The 26083-nt window shown below is 39.4% G+C and overlaps 1 protein-coding gene across 1 annotated transcript; it reads left to right on the plus strand.

The window, feature by feature from the left end:
• Nucleotides 1-7724: 7724 nt before the first annotated feature.
• Nucleotides 7725-9300, plus strand: LOC118230183 (putative nuclease HARBI1). The gene is made up of 3 exons (XM_035422995.1): nucleotides 7725-8347; nucleotides 8517-8764; nucleotides 9143-9300. Exons 1-3 carry the CDS (start codon nucleotides 7725-7727, stop codon nucleotides 9298-9300), a joined length of 1029 nt encoding a protein of 342 aa, XP_035278886.1.
• Nucleotides 9301-26083: the final 16783 nt, after the last annotated feature.

Here is a 26083-nt window from a genome sequence, read left to right on the forward strand (position 1 = left end):
ATCATTGCAGAGATTTAAAGACCCACAGCACTCAGGTAAGCAGCTTACCTTTCTTACCCAGTGTGATAAAACACCTCTACCAAACAATGGATTCCATCTGCAAAAGCTAAATTGGCACAGCTTGAAAACAGCATACATCATGTGTCTAGCAATTACCTTGCAACAGAACAGAATAAACAAACATGCATAAAAAGCAGTGGGATTATCAGTGATGAGTCTCCAATTCCTGTCTCTGTGTAAGGAACTATGGAACATTTTCTTCACTACATCCTCATTCACCCTACTGTACTTTTCACCATTAATTAAAAATGAATGAATTCTATCCAGTGGGTTCTGATGGGCTCATCATCAAAAGTGATGGCTAGTCACATGTTTGAGCACTGGCTATATTATTACTCTACTAATGCATGAACAGCTGCCCAGAGTAGCAGAGCACAATTGGCCACATGTAGGTCAAGAGCTGACCAGGAGGAAGGGTGGTTTAAATTGGTCAGGGTTTCTCAGATTACTGAATTAGTTACCTCAAACATCAGGGCAGGCACCACCATGCAATTAGCAGTTAGGGAACTCTTCTTATGTGGAGTTCCTTTGTTGACTAGCGGTTGGGTGCACCAGAGGAGTTCTCTAAAGACGCAACTAGCAATTTCGAACAGTGAAAAAAATAAAAATAAATGAAGTACACTAATTTTTTCTCACATGTAAGCTACTGTCATTTTTTCTGTCCCAAATCACGAGATTCTCTAGAACTCACCAATTCCAGCCTGTAAATATTTCAGCATAGACTTATCAATGTAATCTGTTCGGAGGGCTTTGATCATCCATAAGACTGCTAAAAAAAATAATTCACTCATTCTTTACACAACCAGTTGGATAACTGAGTTCACCAGTGCTCTCTTTCTTCTTCTTAATGATGATTTTGGTAAGCCTAAGATTTGGCCTATATATCTTTTATATATATATATTTTTTTTTTAACATTTCTCAGCCTCATAATGGCTTCCTTGACTTTCACAACTCACAACTGGTCCTTATGCTGATAAATGACAGTAACACGCTCCAACAGCAATCAAAAGCTGAGAGTCAAGGCTAGATGCTAAAAGCACGCTTATACTTTTAGCATCAGGTGTGTTCAATTTATAATAGCAATTGAACACACCTGGCTAATCATAAACACCTGTGACGCCACTTGTCCCAAACAAATGATGATGCCATGAAATGGGCGGGACAATTTATAAAAGGGGCTGTTATTTCAACAAGGTGAAACAAAAATTAAAATACCCTTTAAAAAAAAGTTGAGAATTTGCACTTTAGCCACAGAATGAAGACCTAGCCTTTTGGAGGAGTGTTCTCTGGTGAGATTAACAAAAATTGAACTAATGATCAGCGCTATCTACGGAGGAGGGTGAGGCTTTTAATCCAAAGAACACCATCCCAACTGTGAAGCATGGGGGTGGCAGCATCATGTTGTGGGGGTGTTTTGCTGGGAAAGGGAGTGGTGCACTTCAGAAAATAGATGGCATCATGAGGAAGGAGGATTATCTAGAAATACTGAAACAAAACCTCATGAAATCAGCTAGAAAGTTAAAACTTTGTCACAACTGGGTCTTCCAGCAGGACAATGATCCTAAGCATACCTCTCAAGTTGTAACAAAATTGCCTAAAGACAACAAAATGAAAGTATTTGAGTGGCCATGACAAAGCCCTGACCTCAATCCCATCAAAAATTTGTGGACTTAACTGAAAAGCTGCGGGGCGACATAGCTCAGGAGGTAAAAGCAGTCGGAAGGTTGCCAGTTCGATCCCTGGGCGTGTCGAAGTGTCCCTGTGCAAGACACCTAACCCCTAATTGCTCCCAACGAGCTGATTGGTACCTTGCATGGCAGCCTTTCACTGTTGGTGTTTGAGTGTGTGTGTGTGTGTGTGTGTGAATGGGTGAATGAGAGGCATCAATTGTAAAGCACTTTGGGTAAAACTGCTATGAAAATGCAGTTCATTTACCAAAAAGCGTATCCGAGCAAACCTGACTGAGTTACACCAGTTTTGTCTGGAGGAATGGGCAAAAATTCCGGCAAAGTATTGTGAGAAGCTTGTGGAAGGCTACCCCAAGCGTTTGATTCAAGTTAAGCAATGCCACCAAATACCAACAAAGTGTATGTAAACTTTTGACCCACTGAAAATCTGATATAGTACATAAACGCTGAAATAATATAATATATAGCCTCTTAGCTATTATCTTGAAATGACCTCTTATGGAAATAAAGTCTATACCCTAATTGACATGACACAGGAAATGTATGGTAACATGAAATGTGTGAAGTTGTAAAATATTGAGTTTGAATGTCTTTATCCTAGGTATGTAAACTTTTGGCCTCAAGGGATAGTGATTTTCAATTATTTCACAGATTGAGTGATCACATAATGTGCTTGATTCCAAATTGATCGCTCGGATGGAGAATCTATATTTAGAATGCATCTTGGCTGGGTGGCACCACTGATTGTATACAAAATGCTTGCGTGCATAACACTGTACTTCAATGCCCCTGTTTTTCCAAGACTTTGTGTGCCTTTTTATAGACGCTAGGGTCAAATAGCATTTTTCAATATTTACTAAGCTGCTGCACCTGAGGTTTGCGCTGGTAAAAACGAGAGAAATGTGGCATCCTTAAAATTTGTGTGTTTGGGTTAATTCATATGCATTTTATGGCATTCTGATATTAGACTGCACATATATGGGAGGAGAAAATGGAAATTTAATGCATATGATCTAGTAAATTTGATTTATCATGGCTGGTGACCGTTGCAAATATTCCATCAAATTTTCAGCCGAGACTGACATTGACTCAAAACCTGATTCATCCATTTAAAAAAAAAAGAAAAAAAAATTGATATTGAAAAAATTGGTTTGAAAAAAATTGGTTTGATATTGAAACAATATATTATAAATTAATTTTGTTAAAGATCTCTATTGCCCAGTCCCAATTGATTATTTGATGTTAAATCAACATTTATAAATACAGTAAAATTGAATTGAATTTAACATAATGAGCACTTTCAATATAAAATCAATGTCATGAATCAACATTGATTCAATGCCATTTTGCTATCTAGGGATATCGATAGCAATAGGATAGACAACAACACAGCCATCTAGCTACTTTTTTAGATTCAAGCACCGCACACCTCTTGCATTTTACAATAACAATAAGGTGTAACAGTCAAAGGTGTTTGAGTGGGGGTACAGCGCTGCCGGAGTCAGTTCAAAATCTGTTGCCCGTGCAAAACCTGTTGCCTTCCACTTCTTGTACTGGTGTCATTCATATGTATCAACCCCATATTGGAAACAACGCAAAACATGTGTAGCTACGTGGTTATTCACGTACAACTTGGGTTGGACAGTCTTACATTTATTAGCCTGCTAAAGCACTGTAAGCTAAGAAGTTAACTAATGCAAATGAACTGTAGAAAGGCCAATATGATACGAACTTGGATAGAATTTACGTGACTTTATCACTCACAAATTAGCAGCTAGCAAGCTATCTATAGAGCCTTGTAAGCTACCTTCATAGCAAATGCAGCTACACACAGGCAACTAAGAGAACTAACGTACCAGTGCCTTGTATGTGCACATGTGCAAAACAATGTACCTAAGTTTAACCCCTTAGCTCACGTGCCAAATCTGGCCAATCCTTGGCCATTTAGTCGGTACCCTATTTAAAGCTTTATAACTCCAGATGTGAACACCACAGAGACTTGAAAAATGGCTTAAATGAAGCAAATATTGTACCATTTACAATCCTAACTTTAGATTAGTATACACTCCTGGGCAAAAAAATGGGCCAAGCCCAAAATGGTGGAAAATTAAGCTTTTAATGGTCTTAACAACAAATCATTGGTCAGAAAATTAGCAAGAATTAAACAAATGTACTCCTGAGACATCCTGTGCCACCATTTGCTCATTTACTTTTGCTGCAGTGAACTGTTTGGGGAAAAGATAGGGAAATTCACGTATACAGCAGACAAATTAACATAATCTCAAATAAAAGAGTCATGTTTTATATTTCGTTGCATATCATTTGCATGCCATGACTTCCTGATGTCTGTGAGTGACCTATCAACATCATCAGAGTCTGGATATCTTATTTTCAGGTTGTCCTACAAGTGATAGAAAAACTCTTTGCATTTGAATGTATCTCTATGGGAACTGGGGGGTGGGACTAGATTCAGCTGTAAATTATGCTGATACAGCATGGAACACATTTGTTGGCTAGATGGCTTTAAGTCATCAAGGGTCCAAGGTATCAAATGAGCCTCAAACCACCGTGCTGCTGCCTGATATGCAGTAGATACTACAAGCATTGTTTCTCCTGATTAATTTTCCTGTTGAAATCTATCCAAAATGTCTAAATTATACATTGCTGGAAATCACAACATATTCACATATTTCACTACAAATCAACTGTTTTGACTCAAGAAACTCACTATTGCATCATTTTCAAGTGGGAATTACAAGCTTCCCATCAGCATAGTGGTCTAAAATATCTAGGGGTCCAGAAACATCCAAAATCTCTCCAAAAATGAATTAAATGCTTTTTGTCCACTATAAAGCATATAAATGAGCCCCTTATGAAGGTTTAAGATGAAACATTAATATCAGATTAAAAAATAATGCAAAAACATCACACAATGCGGTACATTACCTAAATGTGTAATAATTAAGTCCACAGTATGTAATGTTTTTTTTATGGGGATGGGACGACATGAAAACAATTTTCAACTGTCCACCACGTTTTGGCAATGCTCCAACTCTCATGTCATAACTGTTGCATGCATCACAAAAACGACTAAGCTACCAACAAACGCTTACATTACAGTGTGGAATATCCCCATTATAAAATACCACTAACCTATTTAAAGACACTCAATTTAAAAAATAATGTATATAACCAAAATATTTTGAGCAGTAATACTTACATAGCAATGATGAAATCTTATCTGTGTTCAGTAGATAGAGAGAGAGACAGTAAAGCAACGATGCAGTTTTCTCTGCTTCCGTCTTACACCAGAAAATGATGTCAGCTAGGTCTATCTGCAAACATATGGCTTAGCTATGCTCACAAGAGCTCAATAATACTAATATTTTCAAATTCTGACGAAAATCACTGTAAAATTTTCGTCAGGTGCAGTGTCTTTTACTGCTTCAGCCATCCATCCATTATCTATACCCGCTTAATCTGAGCAGGGTCGCGAGGTGTGCTGGAGCCTATCCCAGTGTGCATTGGGCAAGAGGCAGGAATACACTCTGGACAGGCCACCAATCTATTGCAGGGCACACACACCATTCACTCACACACTCATACCCATGGCCAGTTTAGAATCTCCAATTAGCCTACCTGAATATCTTTGGACTGTGGGAGAAAACCAGTGTACCCGGAGGAAACCCACGCGGACACAGGGAGAACATGCAAACTCCATACAGAAAGGCCCCAAGCTGAGATTCGAACCCACAACTTTTTTGCTGTGAACGCTGCACATTCAACCCAAACTAATGTTAGTTTTTAGTTATAATTCCTGCCAGCTAACGCAGGTATTTTAGCATTGAACATAATGTTAATTCTGGTAAGATATTGACACTTAAAATATGTTAGAATTGATTCTCTCATATCAGTTTTAAATATGTGATTCTGAGAGAAGAAAATTTGTTTTTGTGGTATACATTATGTGTTCAACACAAAATGTGCAATTTGGAGCAGTTTTGGGACATCTTGGGAAAAAAAAACCCTTGGTAAATTTCACTGCTTTTAGTTGTTTATACCATTTATTTCCAGTGGTGGGAAAGAAGTTGGGGGTAAATTTAGTAAAATAGTTTTGACTCTAGCTCATGTGAATTTTGTGAAATATACAGTAGTTTGTTTTTATGTATATTCTATGTATACCATGAATAATTCTTAATGTTTATTTATTTCCTAAAATTTGACATAGTATTGATGGCACGCATGTGCCCATCAAATAATGTCATACGCTCTCTGCTGAGTGTTGCCACAAATTTGTAAGACTTTATTTAAGAGTAGTATGCTCAGGTGAAAATCAGTCATGTAAGCTTCACATTGAATTAATTGTGTGTCCAAAATATACTGTATATTACAATGATTATGTATGATTCTCTTAATGGTGGAATATTTCAGTGATCTTTAATAATGAAAATTTAAAATTAGGCAGAAAGAAAAATTGCATTAGCTCGATTTCCCTTCTCATGTTGTTTGCTGTCATAATTACAGTGCTGGCAGAGGTCCCCTCTGATGAATGTATTAATGAATAAATGAATGATAAATTCTTTACAGGTCCAGAAAACTGAAATCTGTGAATGTTGTTTTAATAGTTTCATGCAGTCATAAATGGCCGAGAAATATTTTCAAATGATTCTTACAAAAGAATTATAAAAGCCTGTGCTGTGCTTTCCCCCTTGGCTAAACCCCTGGCCCGTATTCACAAAACATCTTAAGGCTAAAAGTAGCTCCCAACTTGCTGATTTAGGAGAAACTCTTAAAAATAATGGGCATGTCAGTCCTAATTTTAGGACTCCTAAATTTTTGGTCTAAGAGTATTTCACAGAGTGTTTTAGTGCTAAAACCAGCTCCTAAATCTGTGAAAAGTTAGGGGTAGTCAAGAAGACTCCTAAATCACTAAGACCAAATCACAAACAATCCGAAAAATGGCTGCTGCCGGCAATCCGCCTTGTAATCGCGTCAACATTTTAGAAGCATTTAATGATACTGAGCTTTTAAAAAGGTATCGCCTTAACCTCTTAGCGCAAAGCCCCTAGTGGCCGGCATGTAAGCAACTGTAAGCAATGACTTGTGCTTGCAATTTATGGTTCGTGTTTGTACTCTGCAAGTTGAACATGTAAAAAAACGTGTTTGTGGATATAGATTTTCGTGAGAGGGGAGGGTCACGTCTGTAAATTAAAATCTACATGTGTTCTGTGAATTGAAGTTGTTTATTAACATTTGTGAACAGAAAAAGTACGAATGCAAAACAGTTTTTTACATGCGACACTCCCTCTACATGCAATGCCCAGTTTACAAGAAGATAGCTACAGACAGACTTTTGGCACTATTTTTACGCTTACGGTATGGAGAGCCAATCGTTCAAGGCATTTTCAACTATCCAATCAGCGTGCCAGTAGAGACCAGGGTTGCCATGGTGGGGAAGTTTCCCCCATTGAGTCTCCAAGAACGTTGTTATTAAAAGGAATATTGCAGGTTGGAGACCCCAGTGAATCAATGTGTAGGAAAATTATGTAGGAACTAGATTTTCATAAAAATATACTTATATATACACTACAGTGACATAAAAATATACTTATATATACACTACAGTGACTTCTGGAGTTTTTCAAGAAGTTCAAGAAGTTTTTGATCCAGGACATGTATAATTTAACCTCCTGTATACATGCAATCTCCCAGTATTTCATTGCAAACTAAAAAAGAGCAAGATTAGATTTTTTGCCTAGACAATTGCATTTGTGGCACTTTATTTCTTCCAAAATTATAAATATAAAGTAATCTAAGTTAGTATTGTAAATGGTACCAATGTCTTGCTTCATTTAATCCATTTTTCAAGTCTCTGTGGTGTTCACATCTGGAAAGCATTAAATAGGGTACCCCCTAAATGGGCAAGGATTGGCCAGATTTGGCATGTGCGTTAAGGGGTTAATCGCGAGGGTATTATGATAATAGTAGAGCTAGTCAGGGATGCAGTCACTTCACCAACAAACAGAAACAACCCAATAACACTGGAGATCAAGGTTCTGACAACTCTACGCTACCTGGTCACAGTGAAAATGCAGCTATGCATTGCAGACGAACTAGGTATATCTCAGTCATCTGTCAGTAGAATATCACATCAAACAATAAATGCCCTCTCCAGACCCCACATCCTCCGACAATTCATACGGTTTCCTCTTGATGTCCGCCAACTACAAAGAAACAAAGCCCACTTCATGGCCATAGCTGGACTACCCGGTGTAGTTGGTGCCATAGATGGGACACATGTCCAAATTATTGCACCATCACAAGATGAACATGCATTTGTCAACAGAAAAAAAAATCATAGCATCAACACACAGGTGGTTTTTGATACCAGCTATAACATTTTTGACATTTGCGCCAAGTGGCCAGGCGCAACACATGACTCCCGGATCCTACAGGAGAGTGGCCTGAGGCAGCTGTTTGAGAGGCATCATGTCCCAGCTGGATGTCACTTGGTGGGGGACAGTGGCTATCCCTGCAGGACATGGCTCCTAACGCCTTACATCCACCCACAATCGGGACCTCAGTTCAATTACAACAGGTAAGCTCACAAAATGTTTGCTTTCCTTTTTAAACTATATTGGTCACACAAACACCTTATTTGTGAATAACCAAAAAGTCTTTAAAAAAATGTTACATATAGAAAAAATTGCCTGTATTGAACCTTTCAATGTGTATTCACAGTCTCACTCGTATGTTATATGTTTTAGAGCCCACAAGAAAACTCGCAGTGTTGTGGAAAGGGGCATTGGGCAGATGAAATGTCGTTTTCATGTGCTACATGGGGACATGTGGCTAACTCCTAAGAAAGCAAGCAGGATCACCACTGTCTGTGCCATTCTACACAACCTGTGCCAGCAATGCAATATCCCACAGCCAGAGGAGTATGAAGATGATGATTATGATGTTGCTGCCACTGATGATGATGAAGGCGGAGTGGCTGTTCACGTACTACGAAGTGGATTGGCATACAGGGACCATTTCACCAATACACACTTTGGGTAACACAACAACAATATCCTGCTGATAAGAGCAGAGCGTAATATCACTTTTCAGTTTGAATAGTGCAGTTTGGATACATGGACCTTGGCTTACCAAGCCGTAATAAGTATTTCAATTACAATTATTGTAGCTTTACCTTGCATCTACACAAATCAGTCAAAACACAAGTTGTTGTAATGTAATGTATTTATTCAAGAGATTCTCTGTCTTTAAGCATCTTCAGTTTCTGAGAATAGTACTCCTCCTGTAGGTGAGGGAGCCTCTCCTGTGCGTCGAGGAGCCTATGCTTTTTCTTTAATAAGCTAATTTTGAGCTCCAATTTCTGTTCCAACAGAGATGCTGATGGAGCAGGACCACCATAAGCTGCTGCAGGACTGTCAGGAGCAGGGCCTGGGGAGAAGGGGGCAGGAGCCAGGGGGGCAAGAAGAAGGGGGGCAGGAGGGAGGGGGGCAGGAGCATTGCCATTATTGGCAACAGAACTGTTGGCCCTAAAAGAGAGAGAGAGTTTTGGTATCCTATTTTGTCTAGCCTATATATCTTTGTGGGGCATTTACAAAATTATTATTATTATCATTATTATTATTACTATTATTATTATTATTTTGAAAGTCATTGTAATTATATAATTCTGTGACTTTGATTGAACATGAGAATCATTAATGATTGTGTTTGTGTCCCAGCTGTGAATAATTATAGGAGGCAAATCTTCAATTGGAAAAACTTCCCCATCAAGTTCATTCAGCAATTGCATTGCAGGGTCAATGCTCCCCTCCAGCCCCATTATGCTGCTGTCTGAGTGCCCAAGGACACTGTACACCACTGAGGCAATAGGTGATAGAGCCTTGGGTGCTGAGCCTCCTCCTAATAAATGTAATTAATATTTCAAATTAAAGATTACATGTTAATATAATCTGCGATGACATGTATAGCGAGGTTCATTTATGTATAAATACATTTATGTTCATTTTTGTATAGGCTAAATACGTTGAATGATAGAGAATAAAACATTGTGGTGTAGTGTAGTTGAAAATAATTGGCCTGCTGTCCTATTACCTGTGGCAGTTGTTTGTTGCTTGAATTCTGCAATCTCTGCCTTTGCCTGAGACTGCAAAGAATACCAGCGCTTTTCGCAGTCATCGTGGTTCTGGACAGAAGTGGAAAAGCCACATTTATTTGCAAACATATATTTTCCCACGCTTCTTTTTTGGTGTTTGAAGTTATCCCAACTCCAAATTTCCTTTAATACTGCCCTTCCTTTCATGCACAAGTTGGGCAAGAAGGAAAAGCTGTTCTTGCATCCAGTTTGGTTTTTGTTTTTGTTTGCAGTGCAATGTAACGTCGCACGTCTTCTTATTATCAGCCATGGTTATTCTAGATAATTAAAAGGCTGATTATATGCGTATCCGCTAATTGTTTATGAGATGCAGACATGTACGCGGCTGCTAACAATTAGCTGAACATATACTTGACTAGTCAGTATATTATTCTTGGTTTCATGTTTAATCAGTGACACATTTTTATTTTAAAATCTTTATTTGAATATGGCAACATGATACCTCTTTCTACAGTATTTCTATGATGAAATCATAGAAATTGTGCGGACGTCTTTTCACTATGATGAAATCACTGACAGAGACGCATCCCCTATCAGCCAATCACTGTGGGCATAGTAAGTAAGCTTGTTCATGAAACATGACATCATCCACAGCAACGAGGGCAACCCAAGCGGCCAAAACCAGACTTCGTTTTTGAAGCTCATTTCCTGGTCTTGTTGTTCCTGGTTGCTCACTAGTGCCACTACGGTTGGCTCCAGTATAGGTGTTTTCATATCCGGTTTCCATGTAAGTCTACGGTACAAATGCGGTCAAAATACAAAGTCAATAAATTTTTCTCATGAGAACAAATAGTCACAATATGTGTGTTTTATTCGTCTTATGACTGTCCATGGGTCGATTTCATGATTTGTTGTGTCATTTGGGCACTGTTATAATATTTGTTGTGGACCAATGAGGTACAGTTTGCGTCACTTCCTGAATACTGCGGAGGACTCGGCTATCCATATTTTTTACAGTCTCTGGGTCAACCCCACCCTTTCTCTTAGCTTAAGATTTCTCCCCATTCCTTAGTAGAAGTTGGTCTCAGCAGCTTTGTGAGTAAGTTTTAAGAGGAAACTCTTAGCTAGAAATTGTTACTGCTATTTGGAAGACCTGTTAGTGGTAAGATAAAATGTTTTGTGAATACGGGCCCAGGTTTCCAGTGGGTGAAACTATGTTTTGATTTATAAAAACATTTTGCCTATGTTTAAAACTTGATTTGACTGTTTGTTTACCTCAGTGTTATACAAGCCTGTTATGGTTATATAACATATGATGTCATTTTAAAACCATGACTTTAATGATTTAATATCTCATAATTATATTTTTGGTTGAACAAATATAGATATAAATACAAATAGTGGCTAGGTTTATAGTTTAACCTCTGTATGGAATGTAATTTAGTAATTGGCTAGCTAGCTATCAATGATAACAAACATTTTGTAAGACCATTTCGACCTAAAACCAAATTGAATATTAATATTAGCTTAACCAGGTATGGAATTTAATTTTACATTTTGAACCAATTGTTTTGATTACAAAAAGTATTTTGCCTGTATTCAAAAGGATTCAAGAATAGTAACCATTTTATTTTGGTTATGTCATTTTCAAACTTGTGTTAAAAAGTTTATATATACATATATATATTGTGGCGTGGATCGGGGCCCGCCCCCGCAGTGCCCCTCCCAGCCTGATATGCATCCGCTCAAACCTGCCACCAGGCCCGCTGTTCAGGACCCAGGACAGCGCCACTCTGTGAAGCCCAGCCACAGGACCCTGGAGAGCGGCAACCTGGAAATTCCCCAACTCCCTCATTGGCACTCAACACACCTGAAGTCAATGAGGCGACACAGCTGCCGCCACTCCAAGGAAATGGGCTGGGAGCTTAAGAGGAGGCCTTTGTCTCCCTTGAGGAGAGGGGGTTTTGGGGCTGCAGCAGAGCGGTTAAAAATCTGTTTGTAACTTTTTACCTTTTTGCAGAAGCCGGCGGAGATGCGGGATCACATCCCTCTTCCTGCTTTCAAGAGGGATCCCCTCAGCTGTCTCCCGGTCATCAGTACCTTAATTTCAGTTACTTTACTTTAATTTAATTTAAATAAGAAACTTTTGTTGTTGAGTACGGCTTTGGTTTGTGTGCTTAATTTTTGTTTAATTAAAGAGCCCTGTTGGGCTATTTTTCCCCAAACCTCCGGTCTGTGTATTTCTGTGCCGCCCCGCCTGCACCGTCACGCCCAGTACAGTGCCACAATATACTGCTTTTAAATGGTTTTAAAATAATTAAAGTATATCAAATGGAATCCATTGCTATTCCAGGAAATAGCTTACTTTAGGTACACTTAAAATGTGCCGGACCATAAAGCACTTGAAATATACAAAAATTTATAGTTCAAAAATAAACTTGATGTGGCTACTTAAAGTAATAATCTCGAAGATTTTCATTAAAATAAATGTCTGTTAAGTCACTATCTATCGCCGAATTAGGTAACACAGTGCTGATTGAGCCTATTATTATATTAATTTATATTATTATTAATATAATAATTTATGATTAAAGAACTGTGTGTCTGTGGCGACATTCCCGGGAAAAAATCACAAGCGGCGCATAGTTAGTGAAGCGTTTTCCATCACCCATCAGTGGTTGGTCCGCCAGAGAGGGTAGACGGAGCTAACACAACAGGCTCGCTCTTCAACTCACTTGCGTGTGAGCGGTGTACTGTTTTTCCCAGTGTCTGCTAGCGTTACAATAACAGAGAAAGGGGGGGGGGGGTTATGGAACCCTAAAAAGTTTTTGTGTAACATGAGGTCATATTATTTGTTGATGTAGATTTCGTATTACATTTGATGACAATGTAACGTTACTAAATTACATAGCCTAGGTATTTGCACAGCTAACGCTAGCTACCGGACCATGTCAAGAAAGGCAACATTAGTTTAGACAACGTTGCAATGTAGCTAACTAAAGGTCAGTTCAGATCAATGATTCGCAACGAGACTGGATGCAACTTGCAAAATTCCAAGACGTCTGATTGTAAACGTTCTAACGGCACTTGGCGATTTGACAAGGTGGGTCTTTTGAGACTCCAGGCAACGGCTTCAGACGCTCTGCAACTAACCAGTTCACACCACTGCAATTTTCTCTGCAACATTCTAAAACTGTTTGTCTCGTTGCGAATCATTGATCTGAATTGGCCTTAACGTTACCGTTATTTACATTGCCATCAAGTTCATCAATATATTATAATGATCGAAATAAAGCCGTCTTTTCACTGAGCATTAACCAGGGGTATAGGTGGAGCAGAGCCAGGCCTGATTTCAGTGTAAAGATGTCAAACCGGAGAAAACTAAATAAAAGAATACAGCAGTATGGATTAGTGTTATTATTTTATTACGCTTCCTCATATGGTCCTTCAGCCTTGGCCTTTTTTGATGAAATCTCCTTTGTTTTTGTTTTATTATTGTTCTGATTGCTAATTTAACACCCAGCTCCACTTTATTCTCGAACAGTTTGCAACATTTTGCAACATTTTGCAGTTGTTTCAAAAATATCACACAACAGTCATTCACAAGAAAGACTGTTCAGTGTGCACGAGATACATAATTGTACGAGCCACCGCGAATCCCGCAAATTCTTCTCTGCAGTGTACAGATGTTCATACCGGGAAAAAGGTGGATAAAGAACGTCTGTGGAAATTGATCATCACTAATTCTACCCCAGGTCTGCTACAGCATTTTAACCCTGCTCGGCAGTGTAAATGCAGCTTAAGTTAGCTAATGTTAGACAATGAATTAGTGTGTACATAACGTTACTTTTATAACAGCCATTTTTTATTCAGTAAATAGTAAGTGTTATAGTTGGCGTGGCCCAGGTGCCAACTGACTGACGTCACACAGGCGACACTGGTTGGATCCGGTTGGATCTCTGGGAAGTGAGGTCCAAAAACACACCTGCAATTACTGCTTTTCGCCATTGGTACCACCAAAGAGAACGAAACAGAAATCTTTGAGATTGTAACTTTAAGTAGCCTATACCTTAAAACACGTTTTTAGGAGACATTTGAAGCCAGACTGGTATAAGGCCATGACTAACCTTAGATTTCTGGCAAGAAATTTAAGATTTCTTTGTCGCCTCCCTCATGAACTCATCCCTATCTTCTGGATGTTTCCCCTCATCCTTCAAGAAGGCCCACATCACCCCGCTGCTGAAGAAACCCACACTAGATCCTTCAGTCATTCAGAACTACCGCCCGGTATCTCTCCTCCCTTTCCTATCCAAAACACTCGAACGTGCTGCATCTAACCAGCTCTCTGCTTTCTTCTCTGAGAACAACCTGCTTGATCCCCACCAGTCTGGCTTCAGGCCTGGCCACTCGACTGAGACTGCACTCCTCTCGGTCAGTGAGTCACTCCATGCCGCACGAGCAGCCTCCCTCTCCTCTGTCCTGATTCTTCTAGACCTCTCCGCTGCATTTGACACCGTGGACCACTCTACCCTCCTGTCCTCCCTGGCAGCAACAGGGATCCGCGGCACAGTCCTTGACTGGATTGAGTCCTACCTCTCTGACCGCTCCTTCCAGGTTGCCTGGGCGGGTAAGGTATCACCACCCCGTCCCCTCACCACCGGAGTTCCCCAGGGCTCAGTCCTTGGTCCCCTTCTCTTCTCCATGTACACCAGATCCCTTGGCCCTGTAATATCTGCCCATGGCTTGTCCCATCATTCCTATGCCGACGACACGCAACTCTTTCTCTCCTTCTCCCCATCGGACACACAGGTCCCTGCCCGCATCTCCGCTTGCCTGAGGGACATACAGAGCTGGATGGACAATCACCACCTGAAGCTCAACCCAGGAAAGACGGAGCTAATCTTTATTCCTGCTCTATCCTCTCCCCTCCTCGACTTTTCCATTTCCTTAGGGGACACCGTAGTGACATCATCACCCTGCGCCAAGAATCTCGGAGTGATGATGGACAACAGGCTGTCCCTCTCCAACAACATTGCAGCAGTAACCCGGGCATGCAGATTTTTCCTATACAACATCCGCAGAATCCGCCCCTTTCTCACCACCTACTCAACCCAGCTCCTGGTCCAAGCAATGGTTCTATCCCGCCTGGACTACTGCAACTCTCTTCTGGCTGGACTACCGGCATCTGCCACCAGACCTCTGCAGCTCATTCAGAATGCTGCGGCTCGTCTGGTCTTCAACCTCCCCAGACACTCCCACGTAACTCCCCTGCTCACTACCCTCCACTGGCTGCCTGTTATAGCTCGCATCAAATTCAAAACATTGGTCCTAGCATACCAGGCAGTCAAGGGATCAGCCCCAGCATACCTTCACAAGATATTCAAACCCTACATGCCAGCCAGATCCCTCCGTTCTGCTACCTCAGGATGCCTAGCACCTCCCCCTCTTCGCACCTGCACTTCCAGAACACGTCTCCTGTCTGTTCTGGCCCCACGATGGTGGAATGACCTCCCTGTGGAGGTCAGAACAGCTGAGACTGTGACCCATTTCAAACGACGACTGAAGACCCACCTCTTCAGGCTGCACCTCTCCCCATCCCTCCCTTCCCCCCTGTAAATGACTAAAACTTAGGGTTGTAACTAGGCAGCTGTTTCATAGGTGACTTAGTCGATGCGCCTGTCTTAACGACTAATTGTATTTTTATTTATTTTTATTTTTCCATAGATTGCGTTGTTGCCGTTCTCGTTGTTAGTGTTAATCAGTTTAACCATCAGGGTCCAAGTTGAACTATGCGGTTGTTCCCTGTACTTGGACCGGTACTTCTCTCTAGGGTTTTCGTCATACTTGTTCCTGGTTATGGTTATACACTTTGTTGTACGTCGCTCTGGATAAGAGCGTCTGCCAAATGCCTGTAATGTAATGTAATGTAATGTAAAGAAGGTTGCATAAATGTGATATTTCATGCTGTGGAAATCTATATCCAGTGGTGGAGCTTGGGTATTAGGACAGGGGGTGCAGAGCCAGTTTAGGGTATCCCTATTTATTTTAGCAATATCAATGTGACGCAATGACACACGTCTGTCGTATCGACATGTTGCACCTTGTTATAGAAATCTAGCGTATGGGCTATGACCACAGAAATAGTGCAGCGAGGCTATATCACAAACACCGTTAGACTAACAAAAAAGGTTTCTGACCAAGCAGACAAAACTGGGCAGCATTTTTGGAGCTCAATTCCTTGTCTTGTTGAGAGACGTTGCTCATTAGCTCCAGTGCAGTTGGCTCGGTATAGGTATTTCAGCCACCCATTTTAAAGTCACTGGTCACAATTGGGTCAAAATACTAAATGGGTCAATGATTGAAGTCACAGTGACTTTGTCCATATTTTTCTAGTCTGTTTCTGACACACCAAATTATAGTTGGTGAACTATTCTACTAATGGTTGAAAATGCAGAACCCTGCCAAGACGGCCACAGACCGAAACAGCTGGTGAAAATAGCCCAATAAACTCTTTTGTGACAGAAGTGTGAAGTCGTTTTTGTTTGTTGTTTGTTTAATCACCCTAGCTACCGTGTTCATACCCAAAACAGAGAGGGTGATTCATTTATAAAGTAATTGTATTGTTCATTTTCTGCTTTTAGCTGCATTTTTGGATTCTATGCCTACAATTAGGTTAGGGAAGAACAGCCCAACATTTTACACGCAGACATGAAAATGCATTCATATCTGCAGTGCACTGTCCTATAACTGACCTCCCAGTTTGGGTTCTCTCCATTAAACTCTTCATGAGTTATTTAAAAAAACAAAAAACATAACTTTTTTTACACACTTAAGTACATTTAAGAATAGGTAGTGTTTTTTGTTTGTTCTTTGATGTTATTACTAATTAAACCGAAACACATACCATTTTTATCATTTATCTCCTGGTTTCAAGTCAGCATAGATTTGACTTGTATTACTTACAGACATTAAGCAATGAAACAGCAAGTCTATCCACATGTGGCACTTGCTGAGTAAAATGCCATTTGGGTATTTCAACTACATGTGTTAAAATGCACAGGGCTACTGTAACACATGTAGCCTGGTGAATCAGATTCACAAGCATGTGGTTGGTTTGAACAAGTTAACAGCATGGACATCTAAATCATGATTAGGGGAGAGTTGTCATAAATGTAACAGTTTTTGCATTTTGCTCATTTAGCTTATTTAGCCTAGCACTATGAAATTTCAATCCCAACAGCTTTGACATGTTATTGCTTCCAGGGCAGTAATTTATATTGCTGGCAGTTTATCACAGAAGTTGCAGGCGTCACGGATTTCATGATTTTCTTTTCTTTTTTTGGCAGTTCCCTGTTTTTAGTGCTTTCTGTGATTTTCCGGCAGCTTTGGATGGTAGCTCTAATGCACCCTGCAGGCATTTATTGTAATCAAATGTTTGACAGCCAAATCTAACATTAATGGAATAAAAACAAACACCCTGTGCTTTCATTATTTTAGTAATTCAATTTTAGTATGTTAAAGGCAGAATTCATGCATTTCCGTGATGGATAAAAGTGTTTTAATACACCAGCCAATCTATGCATTTAATTTTTTTAACTAGCAGCAACTGCCCACTGATTTCTTTCCTACGTTATCTATTCTGCTTGATTATTTCTTGCACAGGGAGTTGAAATATTGTTTCTTTTTTCGTTTTTTTTTCTTGGCGTGCAACTTCTAGGCCTATACCTGTATCCATCTTGCTTGTGCCTTGATTCATGTGTGCTCTGTAGAGGTAGCAAAATTTCATGCAAAGATCAACCCTTGTTAAATGTGTAAACTTTAGTAAATTTTATAGATTTCATAAATCAGCACACTTATAATATCTCCCCCTGTTATTTATATGATCCTCCCTTAAATGCATGTGCAGCGAGGAGAGATGTGCACCTTGTGATGACTCACATAGATTAAACACATACTGCGCTTCCAGGCCTATGCACCTGTTTGATACATAACATGTTTCTGGGGCTGAATGTGTCATATCTATGTCGGAATCTAGTCACAAAAGACTTACCAACAAACATGTTCTGATGCTAGGATGTCACCATGTTCTGTCATTTCTACCTGTCCCTTTGAGGTAATACACTCACCGGCCTCTGCTTTAGGTACACCTGTTCAACTGCAAACTGCACCCAATAACGCAAATATCTAATCAGCCAATCACGTGGCAGCAACTCAATGCATTTAGGCATGTGGACATGGTCAAGAAAATCCGCTGAAGTTCAAACCAAGCATCAGAATGGGGAAGAAAGGTTATTTGGAGGAGTGACTTTGAACTGGGCATGGTTGTTGGTGCCAGACGGGCTGGTTTGAGTATTTCAGAAACTGCTGATCTATTGGGATTTTCACGCACAACCATCTCTAGGGTTTACAGAGAATGGTCAGAAAAAGAGAAAATATCCAGTGAGCGGCAGTTCACTAAAATGCCTTGTTGATGGCAGAGGTCAGAGGAGAATGGCCAGACTGGTTCGAGCTGATAGAAAGGCAACAGTAACTCAAATAAACACTCGTTACAACCGAGGTATGCAGAAGAGCATCACCACATCAAAACTTGAAGCAGATGTGCTACAGCAGCAGAAGACCACACCGGATGGCATTCCTGTCACCTAATGAAGTGGCCGGTGAGTGTATATTGTATATTGATTATCTGATGCCAACGGACTCATGCAAGGAACTAGCAACATATTCTGAAGTCATGATGAATATTAAAAATTACTACATAAAAGAAGTCTCCAGAACTTATTTGCCAGTGTGTACCATTCTCAGCGTACGTACTGAAAAAGTTATGGTTTGTTTGCACAAGAGAAACAATTTCTGTACTTTTAGCAAGCCTAACCCATACACCATTAGAAATGTAATTTCATTGGTTAAAATGCTTCATAGTTGTCACTATAATTGCTTGCCATTGGCTGGCTGTGTACTGGGAAGAAATTGTTGCTTGTGCACAGCAGGTCCCATTGCCTATACTGAGGAACTGCTTGGCCAGTACTAGACAGATAACTTTTTAAGTGGGCTCATCTTGTTTCTGAAAGTGTATATAAACTGGATATAGTAACATACCTCATGTACACAATACTGTTGACCACGAAATAAGTAACAGTTATAATTCCTCCAGAGAAGTAAATGGACATTCTATTGATGTTTCTCTGAGTTAGCATGTTTTTGGGACTAAAAAATACTATGGATTTTGTTCACTGGACCGTTGCCATAATAAGGATACTGACGTTACCATTACTATGATTTGTGTTGTCTGTGAATTTCCAAAATGCATAGAAGGTGAAGGTGAGAACCCAAGACTGTTTTGCCTCCCCTAATCAAATCAACCCACACCAACATAAGGGGTTAAGCAGGGGCTGGGCATTACGCAGCTTGAATGCCCAACACATTCACCACGAGCAATTTCTTTCAGCGAATGGCATTCCAATGGAATAAAGCCTAGCCACTTGGTCACTATCCCTCTTACACAGTGGCTTACCAACAAAAAACATAATTGCAATCAAAACATGCATTTCAACATATATATTTGCTGTATTCTATTGATAATAGATGAATAAATGTCCTCTATTATAAGGTGTATCTTTTTTTATTTTTTACATATGTTAAATTAATAAATGGAGCCAGCACATAGTCGTACAGGGATATAATTTGTGAGAAAATACATTTTTTTAAGTGGCACGTGTCTGACGAGAAATCAATTGATCCATTACTCGTACCCATCCCAATTTGATATAAGTTAAGTACCTTGCTCAAGGGTCTTCCAAAAAGGTTCTTTGCCTTGTCTTCATAGGGAACACTTTTCAGCTTTTAATAGGCAATCTTGTGAAAAGTGTGAAAGCTCCCTGATTGAACTATTTTGTCTGACAAATAAACCTTGAACTTCATAGGGTTCCTTTATAGAGCAACAAAGGAGCCATTTGGGACTCTTTCTTCTGAACGTGCACAATGGTGCTTGGGTATCAAACCTGGGTATCAAACCTGCAGCTTTTTCATTACAAGCCCCTCCTCTCTTTGCCATATTTTTTTTTTTTTTTCCAAGCATCTCCAGTTAGACCGTCTCAAACGTTCTAAAATTCAGTCAGCTTGAAAACTAGCGTCTTGAAATGCTTCAAAACATTTGTACGTTGTGAATAAAAATGTTACTCACTCCCTCACTTTTATGTCATTTGCATTATACATGTCTCAATATTTGTTGTGAGAGAGGTGGTGAGACAGATGTTTTAGTTTTATTTTATTGGCATAAAATGCAAAAAAGACATATTATAATTAGAAAATATTATAGAGATTATTTTAAAATACCAACAAGAAAATATTAACATTACAGTTTTTTTTACAATCACTTTGACACTTAGATCACAAGCTTGTGCTCATTTTTCAAAACTCTAGACACAGAACTCAAAACAGATAATCAAAATGCACATTTTTCAAAACTCTAAACACTTTGTTCAATTGCTTGGGTACAATACACATAAACCTAAGATCATTTGTTCATTGAACCAAATCACCTGTTCAATATGACACAATTAACATTAAAGTAATTACTATTTCAAAATGCAATTCACATTTTAAATGACTGTCTTTTCATTCATTACAAAGCATCTAACTATAAATTAATACAACTGCTCAAAATTATAAGTAACTGTTGCATTAGGAGTATTGCACAGTTTTATAGAAACTGATTGACACCAATTACCGTGGAACACGAACCAATTAGACTACATTATCTATGGATGTAATATTTCATCATCTTCCTTTATCAGACACTGTTTCTATGGTCCCATGTACCACTGTTCCAGACAATGTTTTCAGATTTGACAGTATGTATGCAGGCCCTTGCAATTGATTTTCCAATAATGACAACTCATTTCTGATGATTGAATTCACCTTGTAGTAAGAGTTAAAAGGATCAGTGTCCACCTACAACAACATAGTAACAACATGGAGCAGGCAGGTGATCCAGGTCAGGATAGAGCAGTGAGAGCAGTGTGAGGAGGAGGAGGACGTGGTGGACGTGGTGGCCGTGGTGGACAAAGGGATGGCAGGGGACAAGTACCCCTTCTGAGAGGTGGCCATGGGCCTTGTTTGAGAGGTGTGGGGGGATGTGGTAGAGGACAAGGCCAAGGACCAAGACAGCAAAGGCAATGTCCAATGAAATCAGGGCAATGGTTGTAGACCATGTTATAAATCGTGGCATGGCCATGATTGCAGCAGCTACAACGATCCAACCAAACCTCAGAAGATCAACAGTTGCCTTAATCATCAGAACTTTCCACCATGATAACCGGTAAGTCTCCACCATGCACTATACATTACTCTCAATTGTCAAATTACTGTATATTGCATGCCGCTGCGTACCACAGAGTAGGTGATGTGACTGAATGTGTTCTTCATTTTCCCTGCAGAATTGAGACAAGGCCAATTGGGGGAGGCAGAGGCCGAATTCTGACTGACCAACAGGAGCGGGTCATTTGGTTTGGGCCAGAAATGACATTCGCCTTTGTGAAATCCAACAGCACATCATTGAAAATAACAATGTTTTCAACAGCGTGGAGACCATTAGTTAGCCGACAATTGCACGCATGCTGAAAAGGCACCAGGTATCTATAAAACAGCTATACCTTGTGCCTTTTGAGAGAAATGCGGACAGAGTGAAGCAACAGCGGACTGAGTATGTTCAGGTATGTTCAGTTTCAAGATTCCTGTTGTGAAAAATTCTAAATGTATCTACATCATTTTACTGTAATCTGTAAGGTAATTCGCTTTCAATTTCTTTTTAGAGGGTGATGGAGTTGGATGCTGATGAGAACCATCAGAAATTCCTCTTTTTGGATGAGGCAGGCTTCAACCTGGCCAAGACAAGGAGGAGAGGTCGGAATTTAATCGGCCAGCGGGCAACCATCCAAGTACCTGGACAACATGGGGACAACATCACCATGTGTGTGGCTATATCTGAGGATGGTGTGGTGGGACGCAGACCTCTTATCGGATCATATAATGAAGCTCTCCTTGTAACCTTTCTTGATGAGCTACATCAGGTCTGTCAAGCTGAGGGAGTGATCTATGTAATTGTATATGATAATGTCAGGTTCCACCATGCTGAAATAGTGCAAGCATGGTTTCAGGCCCATCCACAGTTTATCACCCTGTACTTGCCCCCATACTCTCCTTTCCTCAACCCAATTGAGGAATTTTTCTCTGCATGGAGGTGGAAGGTTTATGATCGGTGCCCTCACGAATGCGCCACCCTCCTCCAGGCAATGGATCAAGCATGCAATGATATCACGCCAGACCAATGCCAGGCCTGGATTCGCAAGGTTTTTCCCCCAATGTTTGGCAAATGAAAACATCCATTGTGATGTGGATGACAACTTGTGGCCAAATCCACAAGACAGGGTTGATGGAAATATAATTATATATATATTTTTTATTTATAAATATTTTATATATAAGAATTATTTTTGTTGTTATTCAAACAAACCTATGTTGTGATTGTATTTCATAAATACATTTCATTTTGTTAAATGATTCCACAGTGTCTCTTGTATGCTCTCTACTACTCCTATGTAGAACCATATTGAATTGAAACATATATGAAGTATTTTTACAAACAACTAAACAGTGAAGCTATCGGTATCTTTCGTGTGGGTGATCTAAACTAATGTTCCTATGGTATTTCATGATATATGAGTTATTTGAACCTATGATTGTGCAAGTGCAAGGTTTCTTCAAAGACATGAATGCACAATGCAAGTTTTTGAACAGAGGATAGCCTGTGTTACAAGTGGTGACCGCTTTGAGTGTTGTGTCTAAGGTTTTGAACAGTGAGCACAAGCTTGTGATCTAAGTGTCAAAACGATTGTAAAAAAACTGTAATTATGTTAATATTTACATCATGCAAACAGAGAGTATGCTACCCGTAGGCTATAACGTTTTTTTTATTCTTGGACCCTGGATGGTAGGAGATAAGAAAAAGAAAGCGGTTAAATATCGCCCACCTGGCCTGATGAGAGATAACCCCTTTGTGCACTTGCCAAATCTGCCCAATCCTTGCCCATTTAGGGGGTATCTTATGTAAAGCTTCATGCTTGTTTTATATAGTTTAATGGTCACAAAAAAACTTACTTGTGTTGATGTAACTGCTCCAAGATTGGACAGAAAAACAGCCAGTTCTTTTCTGTGCTCTTTTATCTATTAGATTTTCATTATGGGCTTTTTAGAGATCTAAAGTTCCTCATGTCCACTTCAATACTAAAATAAATAAATAAACAAACAAATAAACAAAAAGCCAGTAGTACCAACCTAGGCTACAGCATGCATTTTCTGGGTCCTGAAATTTCAGCTTCTCATGAAAAAACAGAGATAATGGAAAATACTATCACCATTAGAGTAATGTGATGTGTATATGCATATAGCCAAAAATAATATTTTATATATATATATATATATATATATATATATATATATATATATATATATATATATATATATATTGTGACAGACGGCGGGGAGAGGTGCGGGGGTTGGTAGTGGAGGACAGGTACCTGGCAGCACGTTGGCTCCACCCCCGAACCACAGAAGGAGGTCCTCCAATAATCAGACGCACCGGTCGGTCATTACGCAATCAAGGCTCGGGGATAAAGCGAGAGCCGAAACATGAGGTAATTGCAAAGTATCGTGAGGGAAACTTGTTTGGTGAGGAGAGAGAGAGAGCATTGCGAATATCTGATTGAATTACTGTTGTGACCTGGACTGCCTGACTACCCGCTTGTGTATCGACGCGTTTTGTTTGAGAACCCGGCTTTGGATTTGGACTTTGGATTACGGACACGGATTGTGGAATTGGCCTGGTTGCCTGATTTCCCCCCTTCCCCTATGTGAGTTTCCCCCAATAAACTTTCCTTGTTTAATTATACTTTGTTTGTGTGTTTTAGTTATTCAACTTGTGACGTGGAAACCCCACACCCCTGGTTCTGCTACAATATATATATATTTCTTTTTTTTAATTTTTCTTTTTTCTTTTTTAAGTAGCAAACAGATTGCATTGGAGGTCAAATGAGCAATCTGGGGTGGATTTAGTTGTGTTGCAAATTGTGTGTAAATTCTTTTGTGTAACATAGGCTTATGGGAGAATCAATAGATCTTTGGATGTATCTTAAGGATGCCCCCCTATGTGTATTAATTGACAAATACTAAAAACAGACACTAAAATGTGAAACATAATTAACCAGGTCTGACCATATGCACAGGAAAACACACTGGCACACTTTATTACATGGTGATATCTGCTACAGTAGTTTAATAAGTACATATATGGAGTTGAATCTATATTAAGCCTAATTTGCATCTTAAGATAAACCAGAAGGCTGTGTGAGGTGAATGTTAGATGTTATTTTAATGTCTAGTGCTTGGATGTAGTTGTCACCTTTTGATTCAAGAGTGTGTTGAACATGGAGCAGATTATGTTCAAAGTACGCCTAAGAATAAAAAACTCCTTGTAAAAAATGTACTCGTAAAACAAATACAAATGCAGCTACTGTAAAAATCAAAAAGAAAATGCATTGTGTACATATGCAAACACGAATAAAAGCAATACACTCAGAACCCAGCCATTTAAAAATACACTTATACTAAAAGTAAAATAAAATGTTACATTCAAAACTCAGTCACAAATAGCGAGCCGATATTCAAAATCTTTAAACTATGCATGGTAAATATAAAAAAGAACTGCAAAATCTACCGACTGCATATAGCAAAGAAAAATGTACTGTCTAAATTTATAAAAATGAATATAGTCAGCCACCCTACAGCATATTGTAAATAAAACCAACACTCTAAACTCCATAAATATCAATCCTGTCCTGAAAATGGAAGCAATAAATAAAAGCTGCACTCATGGATAACCCCCCCTCCCCATAAAGTAAATATAGGCTATTACTGATATTGCCATCTGCAGCTTTGTTCATGGTGTAATAGTCTTGAGTGTGATACAGCTGACAGAGTTAAAGCTGGTCATTGCAGAGCCCTGCATTATCTTGATGACAGTGTCTCTTTATCCTCTTCTTCTATTGTGCTACAGTGAGTTCCCAGGCCAGGGCATGCTAAGGTGAGTGGCAGTCTTGTCACTCAGTCTGCAAATTATATTTGCAGTGGATTACGCTAATCTACCTTGTTTATATAATATAGTTTACTTTCCCAGAAAGCCCTTGTCAGTGTCAAACTGCATTAGTGCGACATTATCAGCCCCCTCGGCTGGCAGAAGCATGGCTCTGAAAATTTGACGGGGCGAGAATCAAGGCAAGATAAAGCGTTGCTGTCTACTGATGATCTCTAATCCCAGACTGCACCACAGCGCAGTGTACGGATCTCGTTCACATAGCCTGATCTCTGCAAATTTGCTAAAACGTTCTAATACATCGTCATACTTATAAAAGATAAAATAATACATAGAATAGTAAGTTATGATTGACCAATGTGATGCATTGCAAGTGCTCTCTGTAATTAATGTTATATCTCTTGGACTACAGATTTTTCTTTTAAAGCTTTAGATTGTACTATAGACTTTTCATAGCTCACCTTTAGAATGGCACTTCTTTATGACAATATGTTCATTGCTGCATTAAAAAAATAATGATATTTTGCTTCAGTCAAACATTACTGAATGCAAAGCGCTGCAAGTCACTCTGTATAAGAGCATCAGCTAGATAAATGTAAATGTCCTGTATGTTCTTCAGAGAAATATCAATAATCAAGGTAATGGTACAGACGATAACTGTCAAACTTCATTTTTGTCATTCAATCACTTTCCTGTAATAAAAGACTGTGTTTTGAGAGGGATTGCGTATGCATTCAGTATTGTGTAGCCAAACCAAGCATGAGATTTGTTCAGCGAAAATTAAAGTGCTGAACTAAAAAAAGGCAAAAATCTCATCAGTGATGGTGATGGCAGGCCAAAAGAACACCACCTGATCACCAATCACTGTTTTCCTATGAATAAATCAAGCCTATCTTATTTTTTCAGTTGTGAGGTTCATCTTTTAATTCCTGGTCATTTCTCAAGGCAAATAGGGCTGAACAAACAAAGCAGGGATATAATGGCTATCTCTCACAGACAGAACTAATGGAACCCAGAGGAGGGTTGGTATCAAGGTTTTGGGCAGAAAAGGTATAACGGTAATGGATTCTAAATCT

The sequence above is a fragment of the Anguilla anguilla genome, chromosome 6, assembly GCF_013347855.1.
Source record: "Anguilla anguilla isolate fAngAng1 chromosome 6, fAngAng1.pri, whole genome shotgun sequence".
Lineage (NCBI taxonomy): Eukaryota > Metazoa > Chordata > Actinopteri > Anguilliformes > Anguillidae > Anguilla > Anguilla anguilla.

Excerpts from the sequence above, each read along its gene's own strand:
- LOC118230183 (XM_035422995.1), top strand. The coding sequence starts at position 7,725 with ATGATAATAGTAGAGCTAGTCAGGGATGCAGTCACTTCACCAACAAAC. Across the intron at positions 8,348-8,516 it reads CCTCAGTTCAATTACAACAG|AGCCCACAAGAAAACTCGCA; the intron begins GTAAGCTCACAA and ends TATATGTTTTAG. Across the intron at positions 8,765-9,142 it reads GGCTGTTCACGTACTACGAA|AGATGCTGATGGAGCAGGAC; the intron begins GTGGATTGGCAT and ends CTGTTCCAACAG.